The sequence below is a fragment of the Betta splendens genome, chromosome 4 (genome assembly GCF_900634795.4).
Source record: "Betta splendens chromosome 4, fBetSpl5.4, whole genome shotgun sequence".
Taxonomy (NCBI): domain Eukaryota; kingdom Metazoa; phylum Chordata; class Actinopteri; order Anabantiformes; family Osphronemidae; genus Betta; species Betta splendens.
The window spans coordinates 17,866,557-17,878,961 of NC_040884.2; the positions used below are offsets into that span (position 1 = coordinate 17,866,557).

Sequence of the window (12,405 nt, forward strand, 5' to 3'; positions counted from 1 at the left end):
GGTGCAATATTTAGGGAATCCATCTCACTGTCTCCCACAGAATGAGCAGCAGGGTGTGTGTGTTTTCACTGGTGATTGATATGATGCAGGTAGGTGTTTGGAGCAGAGGCAAACTCCTCCTACGTGAGCAGATAGAGGACATATACAACTTATGATGGACCAGTGCAGCCCTCTCACTCCCAGAGCGACAGTATGCACCGCACGCCCACACACCTGCTTCATTATTGGTGTTTTGCAGATACCCCAGATGAGATGGAGTCCTAGAGCAAGGTGAGGCTTGAAATAGGGTCCCTTTCCCCTGTGAATGAGGGATGCACACACCTGGTGCAGATTGGGCTCTGGAACATTGTTTGCAGGTGTCTCTCACCTGCCTAAAGTTGTACCTCGACCACGTGAAGGTCAGCCCTAAGAGGGCACTTCTGAAGTAATGAAACACGTTCTGTTGGAAAAATGGACCCAGACTTATTTGAAATGATGCTGCCACCTACAGGGACCGAGCATGAACTGCTTTTCACCGTTCTGGCGTAATTTCCTGGTTCATTTGTCCTGTGACGAGTTTCAGTAGATTCAACTGTGCATATGTTAGCATTTGAATTTCTTCGCCTCATTCGGTTGTTCTCGATTCATCATGGATGCTGCTCAAGCTTCATGTTTGTGGCTGTTATGTGCTTGTGGTGGGGTCTAGTGCCAGTCTGTTTGATGGAACATTTGTCTGTGCTCCTCTTGTTCCCATTCTGGGTATTTAGTATATTTCCCCTGCTTCCAGTGAATTTAAGTCATTCTTAGCCTTTGTTCTGTTGTGTATTCTTAGTTATTTAAATGAGTTTTATGCGTGGGTTGTACATTTGGGTTCTTGCCTCCTAGCTGCTCTGAGTGAGCATTAGTCTGACTGTAACAGAAAAATATATGTGCACAAGAACAAGCAGTCACATGATGAATTTTCTATGTAATTTAATTAACATTACGCAGGTTCCTGTCCAGTTTATTGGTGGAAATCAAAATAGCACAAAAAAACTAAACATAATATTAAAATGAGTGTCCTTATAGTATATATATATATATATATCATTATCAAATTGTTACTCTAACTCGAGTTCACATTATTGTGTTATAAAAATTGCACATTTTGATACAATTGATACATTGTGATCATCATCTGCAGTGGTTCAGAGCAGCTCCCGTCTCTAGATTCACCCTCTGGTTTGATATTTGCAGTGAAGCTGTGGGACTGAAGGGCAGAATTCAGCCTGGATTTATTTTCCTTCCTTCTCTGCCCACTCACTGTAGCCGCCTTCATAGTGTCTTGCCCTGAAAGTAAGAAGCGGAGACTCTTTTTACTAACTGCTGGCATCACCTACTCAAAGGTCAAGACACTGAAGCAGCATGCGTGGACATTGTACTGCAGTACTGATTAATAAATAACAATATGCAAAGTGCTCCACATTCTGTGGATTAGCAGAAAATTCACTTCGTTCAGTTCAGTTCAAAGAGATAAGTGGTGAAGTGACTTTAGCCGATAACTGTGACAAGTTGTGGCCTTAACGCGTCGATGTAATAACGCCAGGTGTTATTTACCTGCTGAAACCCAACTGAAGAGCGATGTCCAGCGCCTTGGCGCTCCGTTTGCCGCTCCGGCAGTGAAACACAATGTTGTCGTCGTTTTTTCCAGGAGCCTTCACCTTGAACTTCTCCTGGAAGAGCTCAGGAGCCAGCTGCAGAGACTCCTGCAGGGTGTCCACTGACACACACAGAACAGTGGAGGAAGAGCAACATAGCAGCAACCCGAGGCTACTGTACTTCATGCCTGTGTCTCCACTCACATGGGACGTTGACCGCGTCTGCAATGCGTCCATCCTGGTATTCGTCGGGGTTTCTCACATCGTACAGCTGAACGGTGCGGTTCGACAGCATGGTCTTCAGCTGCGAGTATGTCACCACTGAATTAAGGAGAGACACAGAAACATCACATGCATCTGACTTTAACGACCATCAGCCGGAGCCTGTTAAATAAGTCAACACCTGGGATGTGGCCCCCGCACCTGGAAAAACCTGTTGCTGAATGATCCAAGCTACTCATGTTTCAAAGATACAACCACATAAAACCACTGTTAGACAAACTGCTGTGAAGTCAGGGGCAGTAAACGCTTTAACAGTGTCATAAACTACTGCAGGAAGTTGTTTGTCTTATCATTTTTACATGTTTTTTTACTGAAGTGGTCTTTAAATTAAGATTCAAGCAAATATAGCGGAATTATAATAGAAAGGGAGCTTAATTGTTTACAATTAAACACATAAACTTGGCATAATATTAGTAAAATGATTTCTGAATGACAGACAGAAAGGAAATATCGTTTTACCACGGTCGGTTGCTTCTCCCCATGTTGGAACTTGATGTCGCAAACGTGCGACAAACTGAGCTGAAAGTCGGGTAAGACCTGCAGTTCATCTCCGCAACAACGCGGCCGACGGTCCGCGAAAGCATAATGGACATCATGATGGAGGCGACGGCGCAGAACACGCTGACAGCAGCAGGACGCATTGACCAGGAGCGACCTCTGCGCTCCGGAGACGCGTCTCTTCTTCTTCTTTGCCTTGAAGTGCGCCCGAGACGCGCGCGACGCTGCACCGCCGTCACCGGGCGGGAGAAGTAAACGCCGTCGCACACGGAACCGCGGAGCCAAGGCGGGTTCTGGTTCTGGACGTGAAAACGAAGCGAGCACGGAAATACGGGGATGTGGTTATTTTCATCTAGAGGTCCATGATTTTTTATATACAAGTGAAGCAGTCCATAAAATTTACCAGTACACTTTATTTGCATCCTAGTTGATCCAGCAACTCAACCAAGATGATTGAATTCTATTTGGATGTAATGCGCTGTTTTCCCTGAATGTGCCTCACTTGTCCAGCAGATGTCCTCACTAAACCTAGACCAGGGTCAGTCCGTCATTTACTAACCAATGTGCTTGAAGCTGAACTGGTAATATAATTTTACCCATACCTCATAAATAAAGTTTGTAATCTTAATGACAAAATCAATTACACGTGTTTACTGCGGATGTTAGTTCAAGAATTTACTTCCTGATTGACCATTAAGCTGAATTATTGCAGTTTCTGTAATTGTGAGGACGCATTTACTAGCTGACTAGTGGGTACCAGAAGGTGTGGAGGATGGAAAGTTTGACCATAACTGTTCTGTCGTGTTCTATCAAACGACTGTGGGGTTCAATTAGACACAGCCATACGCGCAGCGCTTTACTCCCGTGTTCACTTTATTGTCCTCCCCCCCAGTACATCACACTCCACACAAGGTTCCTACTCACCAGATAGCGCCTGATCCCACTACATCCTCTTTACGGAGCAGAGAATAGATGGCATACCTTAATGCTTCCCACCTTGATTAAATCACCAAATAGCATGCTCTTTAAACGCAGAACTTATGAGCCCACACTCCCAGCAGGATGTATAGGTACAGGCAAACATTCATTTATTCAGTAACGTGCCATAGTTATCCACCTGATGGTTTAACATTCTCAGAACCACAACATTTCCTCAACACTATGAGAGTTGGGGTAGACTGGCCAGCCCCTAGGCCCGAGTGTAGGGATTATTCTGCCCATTATTCACTCAGTTCCTATATCTATGAACAAAGATAGTCTTTTAGGTACACTGGAGACGCCATCTCTCTTTATAACGTCTGCCACTTAGAGAACACTGCTAACTGGAAACGCTTTCTGCCTCCGGAGACGTACTCATCTGTGCTGGTCCTGGCAGTGAGGATACAGGTGTGTCAGGGACTGACTGTCTGTTGCTGAAAGGTGGAACCTGTTCCTCCGCAGGGTCCCCATGGGTGTCTCGATGACGTAAGACCTTGGTGTACCAGCTCTTTAAACCTGTGCCTCTTTCTGACATGTCCCTCACCCACACCGCATCTCCAGGTTGCAGTTGTGATACTGTAGGTCATGTGCCCCGTGTCTGCGGTTGTAGTTCTGTGGTTGTTTTGCTCTGTATTGCCGTTTAGTTGCTTTCAGCTTTCTCACATCAGCATGTTTCGGTTGAGCTGTGATGGAGGAATAACAAGAATGGTAGTTGTTTTTCTCCTTCCCATAAGAAGTTCTGTCGGACTGTATCCATTTGCAAGCGGGGCAGAACGATATTCCATGAGTCCAGGGTATGGATCGTCTGACTTCTTGAGAATTCCCTTTACCGTTCTCACAGCTCGCTCAGCCTCCCCATTGCTCTGTGGGAAACGAGGACTAGACGTCACATGACTAAAACCCCAATGCTGTGCAAACCTTTTGAATGACTCAGAAACAAACTGTGGTCCATTATATGATCACATTTCTACTGGGATCCCATGACAAGCAAAGATGGATTTAAATTCCTCTATCACTGCCTCTTATTGAGTGACTTAGATGTCAGTTCAGCTACTTTAGAGTATCTGGAGAAATAGTCCACAACCATCAAATATTGTTTGTTGTCAAACTGAAACAAATCAGCTCCTACATTTGACCATGGCCTTAAAGGAAATGTTGTACGCAACATTGTCTCTCTGAGATTTATTCTCTCTCGTCAACAGACATCACAGTTCTCTACCATCAGGTCAGATTCTTGTTAAGACCTGGCCACCACACTGACTGCTTTGCTCTCTCTCTGCACTTGGTTAATCCCAGATGTTCCTGGGATGTCCCCACATGGCTTAATAATCTAACCTAAGAATTTAATTTTGTTTTTGGATAACTTACATTTCTCATTGAGTGTGACCCCTGCATCCTGCAGTCGTGACAGTGCTCTTCTCAGTCTGTCATTGTGTTCGTTCTGTGTGGATCCTCATATCATCACGTCATCGATCTGACACACAACACAATCTAAACCTTCCAGGATGTGTAACATGCGTTTCTGGAAATGTTCTGGAGCTAATGATATTCTAAAACACAAACGGTTGTAGCAGTAATGCCCAAATGGTTTAGCTCCTCTTTGACCTTTGGTAGAAGTGGGCGAGAGATTCGTCTTGGTCTTGAGAGTCAAAAAGGCTGTGCACCAGGCCTCAGCACAATGTTGTACTCACCCTCCATCTTCTCTAGTTCGCTAAAAAGCTCTGGGAACTTTTTTTTAACAGTCCCTTTTGGTTCTAGGCTAATGCTCTACAACCTGGCAACCAGCTGTAATGCTATGGCTGCCGTTCCACTCAGCAGTGAAGGGTTCAGTCCTCTAACCACATAAATGTTCTCTGTGATGGTTGTGCTGTTCCCGCTCAGAGTCACTGTGAACATGTATTTGACATTCAGGCGTTTACCCCCTGGCCCTCTTAGGATCTTAACAGGTCTCTCGAGTTCACTGAAGTGACCCTGGTTATACAGTTTTTCAGACACTGCCGTCACGTCAGCCCCAGTGAACACGGTTCTATGATTGTCTACATCTACCTCTGTCAGACAGGGACCCTTTGTCACCTTGTCCAACACTGAGCCAAGAAACTCAGTTTTCTCCTCAAGCTCTTCTGTCACCGTTGCCACCTTCTGCAGACTCTTGCGTAATGTCCTTTTCCCCTGTACTGGTTACATGCTGCGTCTTTTGCTGGGCACTGTTCCCAGCTGTGGCCTTTTGTATCTCCACATCTTTTGCACTGTGTCGGCCTGTCCTGCTGCATTTTCTTAACTTCACGACCGACTGGCTTCTAATTGATTTGGGGCTGCGCGCCGCCATGTTGACACGCATGCACGCTGTCTTAACAGCGGGTTCAAAGTGGACAGGCAGCTCTTGTCCGCTTTGAACCCACTGTTAAGTGCTTCGTGCTGTTTCTTAACCTGTTCGCTTTGTCTAGCTCTATTAACAGCTTTCTCAAGCGTTAGCTCAGGGTCCAATTGAAGTTGCGCTGACAAGCATTTATCTTTCAGAGAGGCCTGACATGGTTATGATGTCTCTGACACTCATTCCCCATATTTCACACTGGAGCAGTAATTCAACGGTTAGCTGTTCAGAATGGTTTTGTTTTGCTTCCAGCTTGGTCAGCAGGGCCCCAAATAAAAAAAAGTATTTACAAGGTTAGTGTGGACAAACAGCACATGGGCCCTGACCTCAGGATTCTGGAAATACTCCACAGACACCATTGACCTTGGGGAGGAGCATAAGACCAGGCAAATACCTCTGACCTTTTTTGGTTATTGTAGTAGCAGTTGATATCTGGTGAGTAGGAACCTTGTGTGGAGTGCGAAGTACTGGGGGGAGGTCAATAAAGTGAATGCTGTGATGCGTATGTGATTCACATAATTGAACCCCAGAGTTGTTAAGTAGAACACGACAGAGCAGAAAGGATCAGGAATCAATACTGAAGGCTGTTTGTCTCCTTTCAGACAGATGATTTCCTGCTAATTTTACTCTAGTTGCTAGTTGGAACAGATTCTACATAAAAGCTTAACTTGGTGAAGCGGTCAGACTTAGATTCTGATCTATTTTAATTTATTTTTCACTTTGGTTTCTGTGAAGAACTCCTGTTCTTATTCATAAGGTCCTGAGGACAGGGGCCTATTCATGCCAGTCGACCACAACAACCCCGTAAATACTTCTCTTTATGAGACTGGCTGACCTTGACAGAAGCTCAAAAGTGGTGGATAACAGTTTACTGGACCAAGTGTTCTTTAACTGGACCAGGCGGTTAAGCCAAGGATGACCTAAAGAACAACTGTTCCCCTTTACTCTTTTTTTTTTATAATACTGAGGCTAAAGCTGGCTAAAGCGTTTTTACGTGTGTGTAGGTGTTTAGAGCAGTGGTCTGTGTTAGTGGTAGTAGCGTGTTTCATCTGCAGCACCGTGAGTGTTGTAGGGGACAATAAGCGGGGTTTTAGGCTTGGATGCACTAGTTCCGAATAAAATACATTATTTATATAACACAATAAATCGAAGCCTCCTATTGTCCGCTTAAAGGTGTAGTTGTCTTGAGTGGGAGTGACCCTCATGGTGTGGAGATACTGTATGTGTGCCCTAACTGTATTATGAAGTGTAAGCGAAAAGCTTTCTGTTGCCATAGAAACGCTTGGGGTGTAGCTTACCAGTTTAGCCTAGCTTGGGGAACAATGTAGCACAATGGTTCCAACCAGTAATATTTACATGGATCACATGCTGCTTTTTGTGTAGTGAGTTTCAGGCCAGATTCCAGCTGCTTTCAGCGAAAACGGGAACTGTCGCCAGACGGATGACACAAACAAGAATCCATCACCACTTCCAGTCAACCCATGGAGCCATTGCTTCACCTTTGTCAGGCGCTAAACGGCCACGCCTTGGACCAAACCATGTTACAGAGAAAACGACCGACAACTAAGACTTCATATCGTTTATTTTGTCCTTCCGTTTCTGGCACCACATCATTTCTATAAATTAAAATGTATTTTATATTCCAGTTTACAAGTGGGGCCGAATTAACTTTTTAGCTTGGTCTATTTCTAAACTACCCCCCCCCCCCTTTTCTTTTGCTGATGGTACGTCCCAAGCTACGCGTCATGTGATTCTGAGTCAACTTCACCGACGCCGACTGACGGAACCCGCTTCACTCTGACTGCAGTCTCTCAGTTGTCAACGACCCCTGTCCAGAATCTGTTACCATGGCCACTCTCTGTGGAGGAACCTCTCCGTCCAAGGATGCCGACGAAAAAATCCAGAAGATCTGTGACAGCGTAAGTGCAGACGGAGTTCAGTAGCACCTTTTAATGGCTTGCGTTTCATTGATGCTGCTGCTAACTCCTTGCTAACTACTTATTTCCACCCTGCTAACTTGTTATTAACCAGGTTAAGCATCACGCAGAGGCGAAATCGGGGAAAAACTTTGAAATCTTCAAAGCAGTATCGTACACGAGTCAAGTTGTGGCTGGGACCAACTACTTCGTCAAGGTAATCATGTTTATAACAGAACCGTAGCTCCACCAAAGTATGTTGAAGCCGCTGCAATCATAATTGTTATAAAAACAACGTTAACGTCACTTGGCTGTGTGGAGTTGGCTCCAGAAACTAAATCAGGAATATATAAAGGGATTTAGTGAATAAGTGTGGAAGAATTCCAGACACAACCACAGTTTTTATCTCACTCTAACCTGAACCAACCCGATATGACTATTGGCATCTTTAATTCTGTAAATACAAACAATTGTATTATTGTGTAAAGTCTAATGCACCTAAGTGTGTGTGTGTGTGTGTGTGTGTGTATAGTGATTATGGTGAGAATATAAACCAATTGAAATGGAAACATGTTCGAAAGTATTGTTAAGGATTTGAGTTGAGCATTTAAAGACTGGCAAGTAGGTAGATGGTATACTGTAAATAAAAAAGATCTGTTTCATGTACTAATCTAAACTGTGTTTTATTTAATGTTACATTCTACAGGTTCATACGGGAGGTGACGAACACATTCACCTCCGTATTCACGTGAAGCTTGGAGGAGAAATTGAGCTGGCTGCTATTCAGCACCCCAAGAGCGCCCAGGACCCCATTGCGTATTTCTAATGGTAGCACAGAGCATGCAAAGCGCCCCGTCAGTGCCTCCAAGTTCCAATGGCATTAGAAAGTATTAATCTAGAACCAGTTTAGTCTTAGTTCACACAATATATCTTTGTTCCTACTAATAAATGATCTGCAAATATTAGAGCATGTATATTGATTGATGTATTGGCCATAAAATAACATCGAGCTGATTTTGACAAATGATCCATGGGGGAGAAAATCTCTCCACACCCATTGCTTGGATGTAGCATCAGATTTATAATTCAAGTTGATGTTTCAATACAAAATGAGTTAGTGCATTAAAGCTACAGCAAAATGTGCAAACACTTAATAACTGTATCTGGAAGGTTCATGTTCATGCTGGATATTCTAGTTGGGGGATGTGGGTGAGTGAGGTCAAGCTGTTGTTGGGTTCAGTTTCATATTCAAGGCACACGACAGTAGTATCACTTCTGTACTCCTCAGGAAGTTAATAAGAAAGACAATTTAGTTTATTTAAAAATATGTTTTATTTTGAATATTCTTACGTCATGATGCTGTCATGCTGCAGCTCCTGAAGGAAGCATCACCACCAAAAGATGGCGCCCTCTGCACAAAACACACAAATCATTGCAGGGCTGTCCCCAGAGAAAGGTCATGGAGCCACTGGTTCAAGTTTCAACCTGTGAGATGTTGTTAAAACAGGAATGTTATGTGCACATGAATGTAAATCCCTTAAACAAAGTCATTAGATGTGTTTTTATAGGAAAAGCAGATTTTCTCATTGGTCAGGAATCTAGTGTAAATATTGCTGAGCATTTTAGACACATTACTGTTAAGCTGGTCATTCGTATCCACAGTAAGACGGGCTCCTGCATTTTGTCACTGGGTATCAATTTACAGCTGAAGGCTGGAGTCACGGTGGGTCGTTACTGCAGTGGCACAGTTGTCTTTAGTTTGTGCCTCAGCATGCACTAACGTGATTAATTCAAACTGCTACATCCTCCCAGACAAGATTCCTCCCACACATAAGATACTTTACAGATGAGATCTCTGACATTTAGATTTTTGCTGCTTTCTGCAGCAACAGATTTTGTGTTTTGTAAATTCATAGTATTCTGAGGGTTGCCCTCTTCCAGCAGTTTGGTGATCCATCTCACTTACAGGACATCATGTTAATAAGAAAACCACCTCAGTGTTGTCTCTTGATTGGATCACATCACCTGGTGATGACGTCTAACCCCTTCTTGTGCCCAGAAAGCCCTATCTTCAAATCAGCCACATGACAGCACAGCCTTTGAGATACAGCATTGCCTCATTGATATGACCCTGAACAGACAGTTTAACTCATTTGAATACAAACTTTACTGTGTCCATATTGTAAAGTGAAGACACCACACAGAGCTGAAATGTGCCCAACCTTAATGTCAAGCAATGACTCACGTACTAAATACACTTTTCTGCAGCTGTGGCCACTAAATCACGTTTTTCAAGCTAGTCCTCTGTTGTGTGTGAAGGGCTGCTGATGTGCCACACATCTAAATCTGAATTCAAATTTTAACATAGAGTTTTTGGGAAGTGCCAGAAGATGAAGAAAGGCTTGTGAAGTAACGCATCAAGGACGAGAAACATTAAAAAGAAGAAATCTGTGGTTACGCATGAATGTGAGTCGCCTCCAGGTCTCGATGCAGCATGAGACAGTCATTTGACTGCAGTCAACTGAAAATCCATACACCATGATGTCTTCACTACAGTATATTGAATTTCAATTATCTGACTTACACAAAATTTAAAAAGCGCCTCTGGATTTTTGCTGTGATTCATGGAGGTTTTGCAACAACCTTAATGATGCAGGACTATAGTTCCACATTTACTGTATAGCTCCACCCAAAGGGTCAGATACAGTATGTACAGTATGAAGCGGGGGGTGGTTACCCAGTGAACATCTATAATGACGGCTCAATATTCAACTAGACGCATCATTCACTTCACTTCAACAAACCTCGAGACGATGGAGACCTGCGTTGGTGGTTACACTGGGACGAGTGATGCTGATGCACAAACCCAGAGACTTGTTGATCTGGTGAGCTTCAGTTTCCTTTTATTCTTTTCTTATTCTCCATCAGTCTCTTGTTTGCTTTTCTGCTGAATTTATTGCTGTCGTTCACACACAGGTGAAGTGCCAGTTGGAGGAGAAGACTAACAAGACATATGAGGAGTTACAAGCCATCGAGTACAGATCACAGTTTGTGTGTGGAACCAACTATCTCATCAAGGTGAAGACTAGCATTTGCATGTTACCTTAACTGACTGTTGTACTGGAAAGCTGCTGAACAGAACCCTCAGCAGTGGACGGACAGGTTTACAGTTTGGGTTTGTGCCTGCAGGTTCGTGCAGGACTGTGTAGTTACATTCACATCATCGTCTTTGAGGCCCTTCCAGTCTACGGAGGAGAAGTTAAGCTGATGGAAGTGAAGGAAAACCACACCAGAGACCATCCTCTCATACCTTTCTAACCTGATCACACGGCCTGCTCCGGTGGCTCGGCGCCTTCAGGCTGCAGCCTAATGCAGGTACAGTATAAATGCTGCTACATGAGAACCTGCTGAACAGTCACCAGGTAGAAACAGACAGTTCACCCACCGGAGCCTCACTCTCTGTGAAAATGGCAAGTGTACCTGGAGGATACTCTGATCCCAAACCTGCAACTGACGAAATTAAGAAAATTTGTCATGAGGTAAGCTTCAGTTCAGCTGTATTTATTCTTCATACTGTTGCTGTTGAATTTACACGTGTGTCATTCGTGCACAGGTGCAGAACCAAGTGGAGGGAAAGACAAACCAGAAATATCATGATTTTAAACCTGTTACATACAGATGCCAGGTTGTGGCTGGAAAAAACTTTCTGGTCAAGGTAACTCGTATTGTGCTAATCTTTATTTCAAATGAATGACTAAAACATCCGATGTATAGGTTTAATGATCCCTGATTATTGATTTGTGATTTGTCTGCAGATTCACGCGGGTGCCGATCATTACATCCACGTGAAGCTGTTCCAGGGGCTTCCTTGCAACGGAGGGAAGATTGCGGTGAATGGTGTGCAGGAACACCACAAGAAGGACGATCCCCTGGTGCCGTTCTAACGCGACCACACAGTCTGCTTCTGTAGAACTGAAGCCTCAGAACCAAACTCTGCTGTTTGTTGTTTGCTTCAGTTTTAACGCGTTCAAGCACAAAGTCTACAATGACAATCAGGAGCTCCTTGTACTTGTTTAAAAAAGAAAATTAAAGAATGGATTGAAATAAGATTGACTCAATTTGTTTATTATTAAAGCCTGACTTATAAAATAGGTTCATTCCTAAATTAACAAAGGTTTAAATTAATTTCCTTATAATTTGATGTTTGATGTTTACTATTATTGCTTTGCTTTTGCGGTGCTCAATAAATTGGTTAAAATCAATGTTTGTTTACATTAAAGGTCCTCATGATGAGGATGGAGGTGCGTAAACAGTCTCTAGTGATAGATTCAATGACTTATAGTAATGTGGAGTTTTATATGAGCTGGTGATTATATTTCTACAGCCTTTAAATTAATCCTCTAATGATTAAACCTTCTCAAAATCTTCATGATGCATTTTCTGCTTCAACATCAAACAAACAACAAACTGCTACTTTATGCATATGACTGAAGGAGACATTTACACATCAAGTGTTGTGTTGAGGCGCGTACAGAATCTAATCGGACAAGAAAGTCCTGTTTTTCTGTCCTGTTAATAGAATATTTTAACAAAATGTTTCAGGGTAGGACATCAGAGAGAGTTGGCTTTCCTGGGTTTACCCACAAACCCTGAGGTTTATGCAACTTTTTCTAAGATTACATGTGTCTAATGAAGGCTCAGACATTTACTGGTCACTGTTTGGTGTAAAAATGAACACCGTTTG

The 12,405-nt window shown here is 43.3% G+C and overlaps 4 protein-coding genes and 1 long non-coding RNA gene across 5 annotated transcripts; 3 read left to right on the plus strand and 2 right to left on the minus strand.

Annotated features, from left to right (window-relative positions):
• Window positions 1-934: 934 nt before the first annotated feature.
• On the minus strand, window positions 935-2,597 carry LOC114853461 (thiosulfate:glutathione sulfurtransferase-like). Its single transcript, XM_029146859.3, has 4 exons — window positions 2,358-2,597; window positions 1,821-1,942; window positions 1,576-1,738; window positions 935-1,308 (listed from the first exon to the last, which is right to left on the minus strand). The coding sequence occupies exons 1-4, from the start codon at window positions 2,537-2,539 to the stop codon at window positions 1,254-1,256; spliced, it is 522 nt and encodes a 173-aa protein (XP_029002692.1). The 5' UTR covers window positions 2,540-2,597; the 3' UTR covers window positions 935-1,253.
• Window positions 2,598-3,461: 864 nt separating this feature from the next.
• Window positions 3,462-7,385, minus strand: LOC129604048 (uncharacterized). Its single transcript, XR_008694587.1, has 2 exons — window positions 7,044-7,385; window positions 3,462-4,237 (listed from the first exon to the last, which is right to left on the minus strand). It is a non-coding gene; the product is annotated as an uncharacterized LOC129604048 (long non-coding RNA).
• Window positions 7,386-7,504: 119 nt separating this feature from the next.
• Window positions 7,505-8,626, plus strand: LOC114853460 (cystatin-B-like). Its single transcript, XM_029146858.3, has 3 exons — window positions 7,505-7,664; window positions 7,777-7,878; window positions 8,368-8,626. The coding sequence occupies exons 1-3, from the start codon at window positions 7,593-7,595 to the stop codon at window positions 8,485-8,487; spliced, it is 294 nt and encodes a 97-aa protein (XP_029002691.1). The 5' UTR covers window positions 7,505-7,592; the 3' UTR covers window positions 8,488-8,626.
• A 131-nt stretch (window positions 8,627-8,757) lies between these two features.
• On the plus strand, window positions 8,758-10,979 carry LOC114853459 (cystatin-A5-like). Its single transcript, XM_029146856.3, has 3 exons — window positions 8,758-10,546; window positions 10,638-10,739; window positions 10,851-10,979. Exons 1-3 carry the CDS (start codon window positions 10,415-10,417, stop codon window positions 10,977-10,979), a joined length of 363 nt encoding a protein of 120 aa, XP_029002689.1. The 5' UTR covers window positions 8,758-10,414.
• Window positions 10,980-11,043: 64 nt separating this feature from the next.
• LOC114853458 (cystatin-A-like) lies at window positions 11,044-11,768 on the plus strand. Its single transcript, XM_029146855.2, has 3 exons — window positions 11,044-11,200; window positions 11,275-11,376; window positions 11,477-11,768. The coding sequence occupies exons 1-3, from the start codon at window positions 11,048-11,050 to the stop codon at window positions 11,603-11,605; spliced, it is 384 nt and encodes a 127-aa protein (XP_029002688.1). The 5' UTR covers window positions 11,044-11,047; the 3' UTR covers window positions 11,606-11,768.
• The last annotated feature ends 637 nt before the right edge of the window (window positions 11,769-12,405 follow it).

Excerpts from the sequence above, each read along its gene's own strand:
- LOC114853460 (XM_029146858.3), top strand. The coding sequence starts at position 7,593 with ATGGCCACTCTCTGTGGAGGAACCTCTCCGTCCAAGGATGCCGACGAA. Across the intron at positions 7,665-7,776 it reads TCCAGAAGATCTGTGACAGC|GTTAAGCATCACGCAGAGGC; the intron begins GTAAGTGCAGAC and ends GTTATTAACCAG. Across the intron at positions 7,879-8,367 it reads GGACCAACTACTTCGTCAAG|GTTCATACGGGAGGTGACGA; the intron begins GTAATCATGTTT and ends TACATTCTACAG.
- LOC114853458 (XM_029146855.2), top strand. The coding sequence starts at position 11,048 with ATGCTGCTACATGAGAACCTGCTGAACAGTCACCAGGTAGAAACAGAC. Across the intron at positions 11,201-11,274 it reads TTAAGAAAATTTGTCATGAG|GTGCAGAACCAAGTGGAGGG; the intron begins GTAAGCTTCAGT and ends ATTCGTGCACAG. Across the intron at positions 11,377-11,476 it reads GAAAAAACTTTCTGGTCAAG|ATTCACGCGGGTGCCGATCA; the intron begins GTAACTCGTATT and ends ATTTGTCTGCAG.
- LOC114853461 (XM_029146859.3), bottom strand. The coding sequence starts at position 2,539 with ATGCGTCCTGCTGCTGTCAGCGTGTTCTGCGCCGTCGCCTCCATCATG. Across the intron at positions 1,739-1,820 it reads AGACGCGGTCAACGTCCCAT|TGGACACCCTGCAGGAGTCT; the intron begins GTGAGTGGAGAC and ends TGTGTGTGTCAG. Across the intron at positions 1,309-1,575 it reads CTTCAGTTGGGTTTCAGCAG|GGCAAGACACTATGAAGGCG; the intron begins GTAAATAACACC and ends TCTTACTTTCAG.
- LOC114853459 (XM_029146856.3), top strand. The coding sequence starts at position 10,415 with ATGACGGCTCAATATTCAACTAGACGCATCATTCACTTCACTTCAACA. Across the intron at positions 10,547-10,637 it reads CCCAGAGACTTGTTGATCTG|GTGAAGTGCCAGTTGGAGGA; the intron begins GTGAGCTTCAGT and ends GTTCACACACAG. Across the intron at positions 10,740-10,850 it reads GAACCAACTATCTCATCAAG|GTTCGTGCAGGACTGTGTAG; the intron begins GTGAAGACTAGC and ends TTGTGCCTGCAG.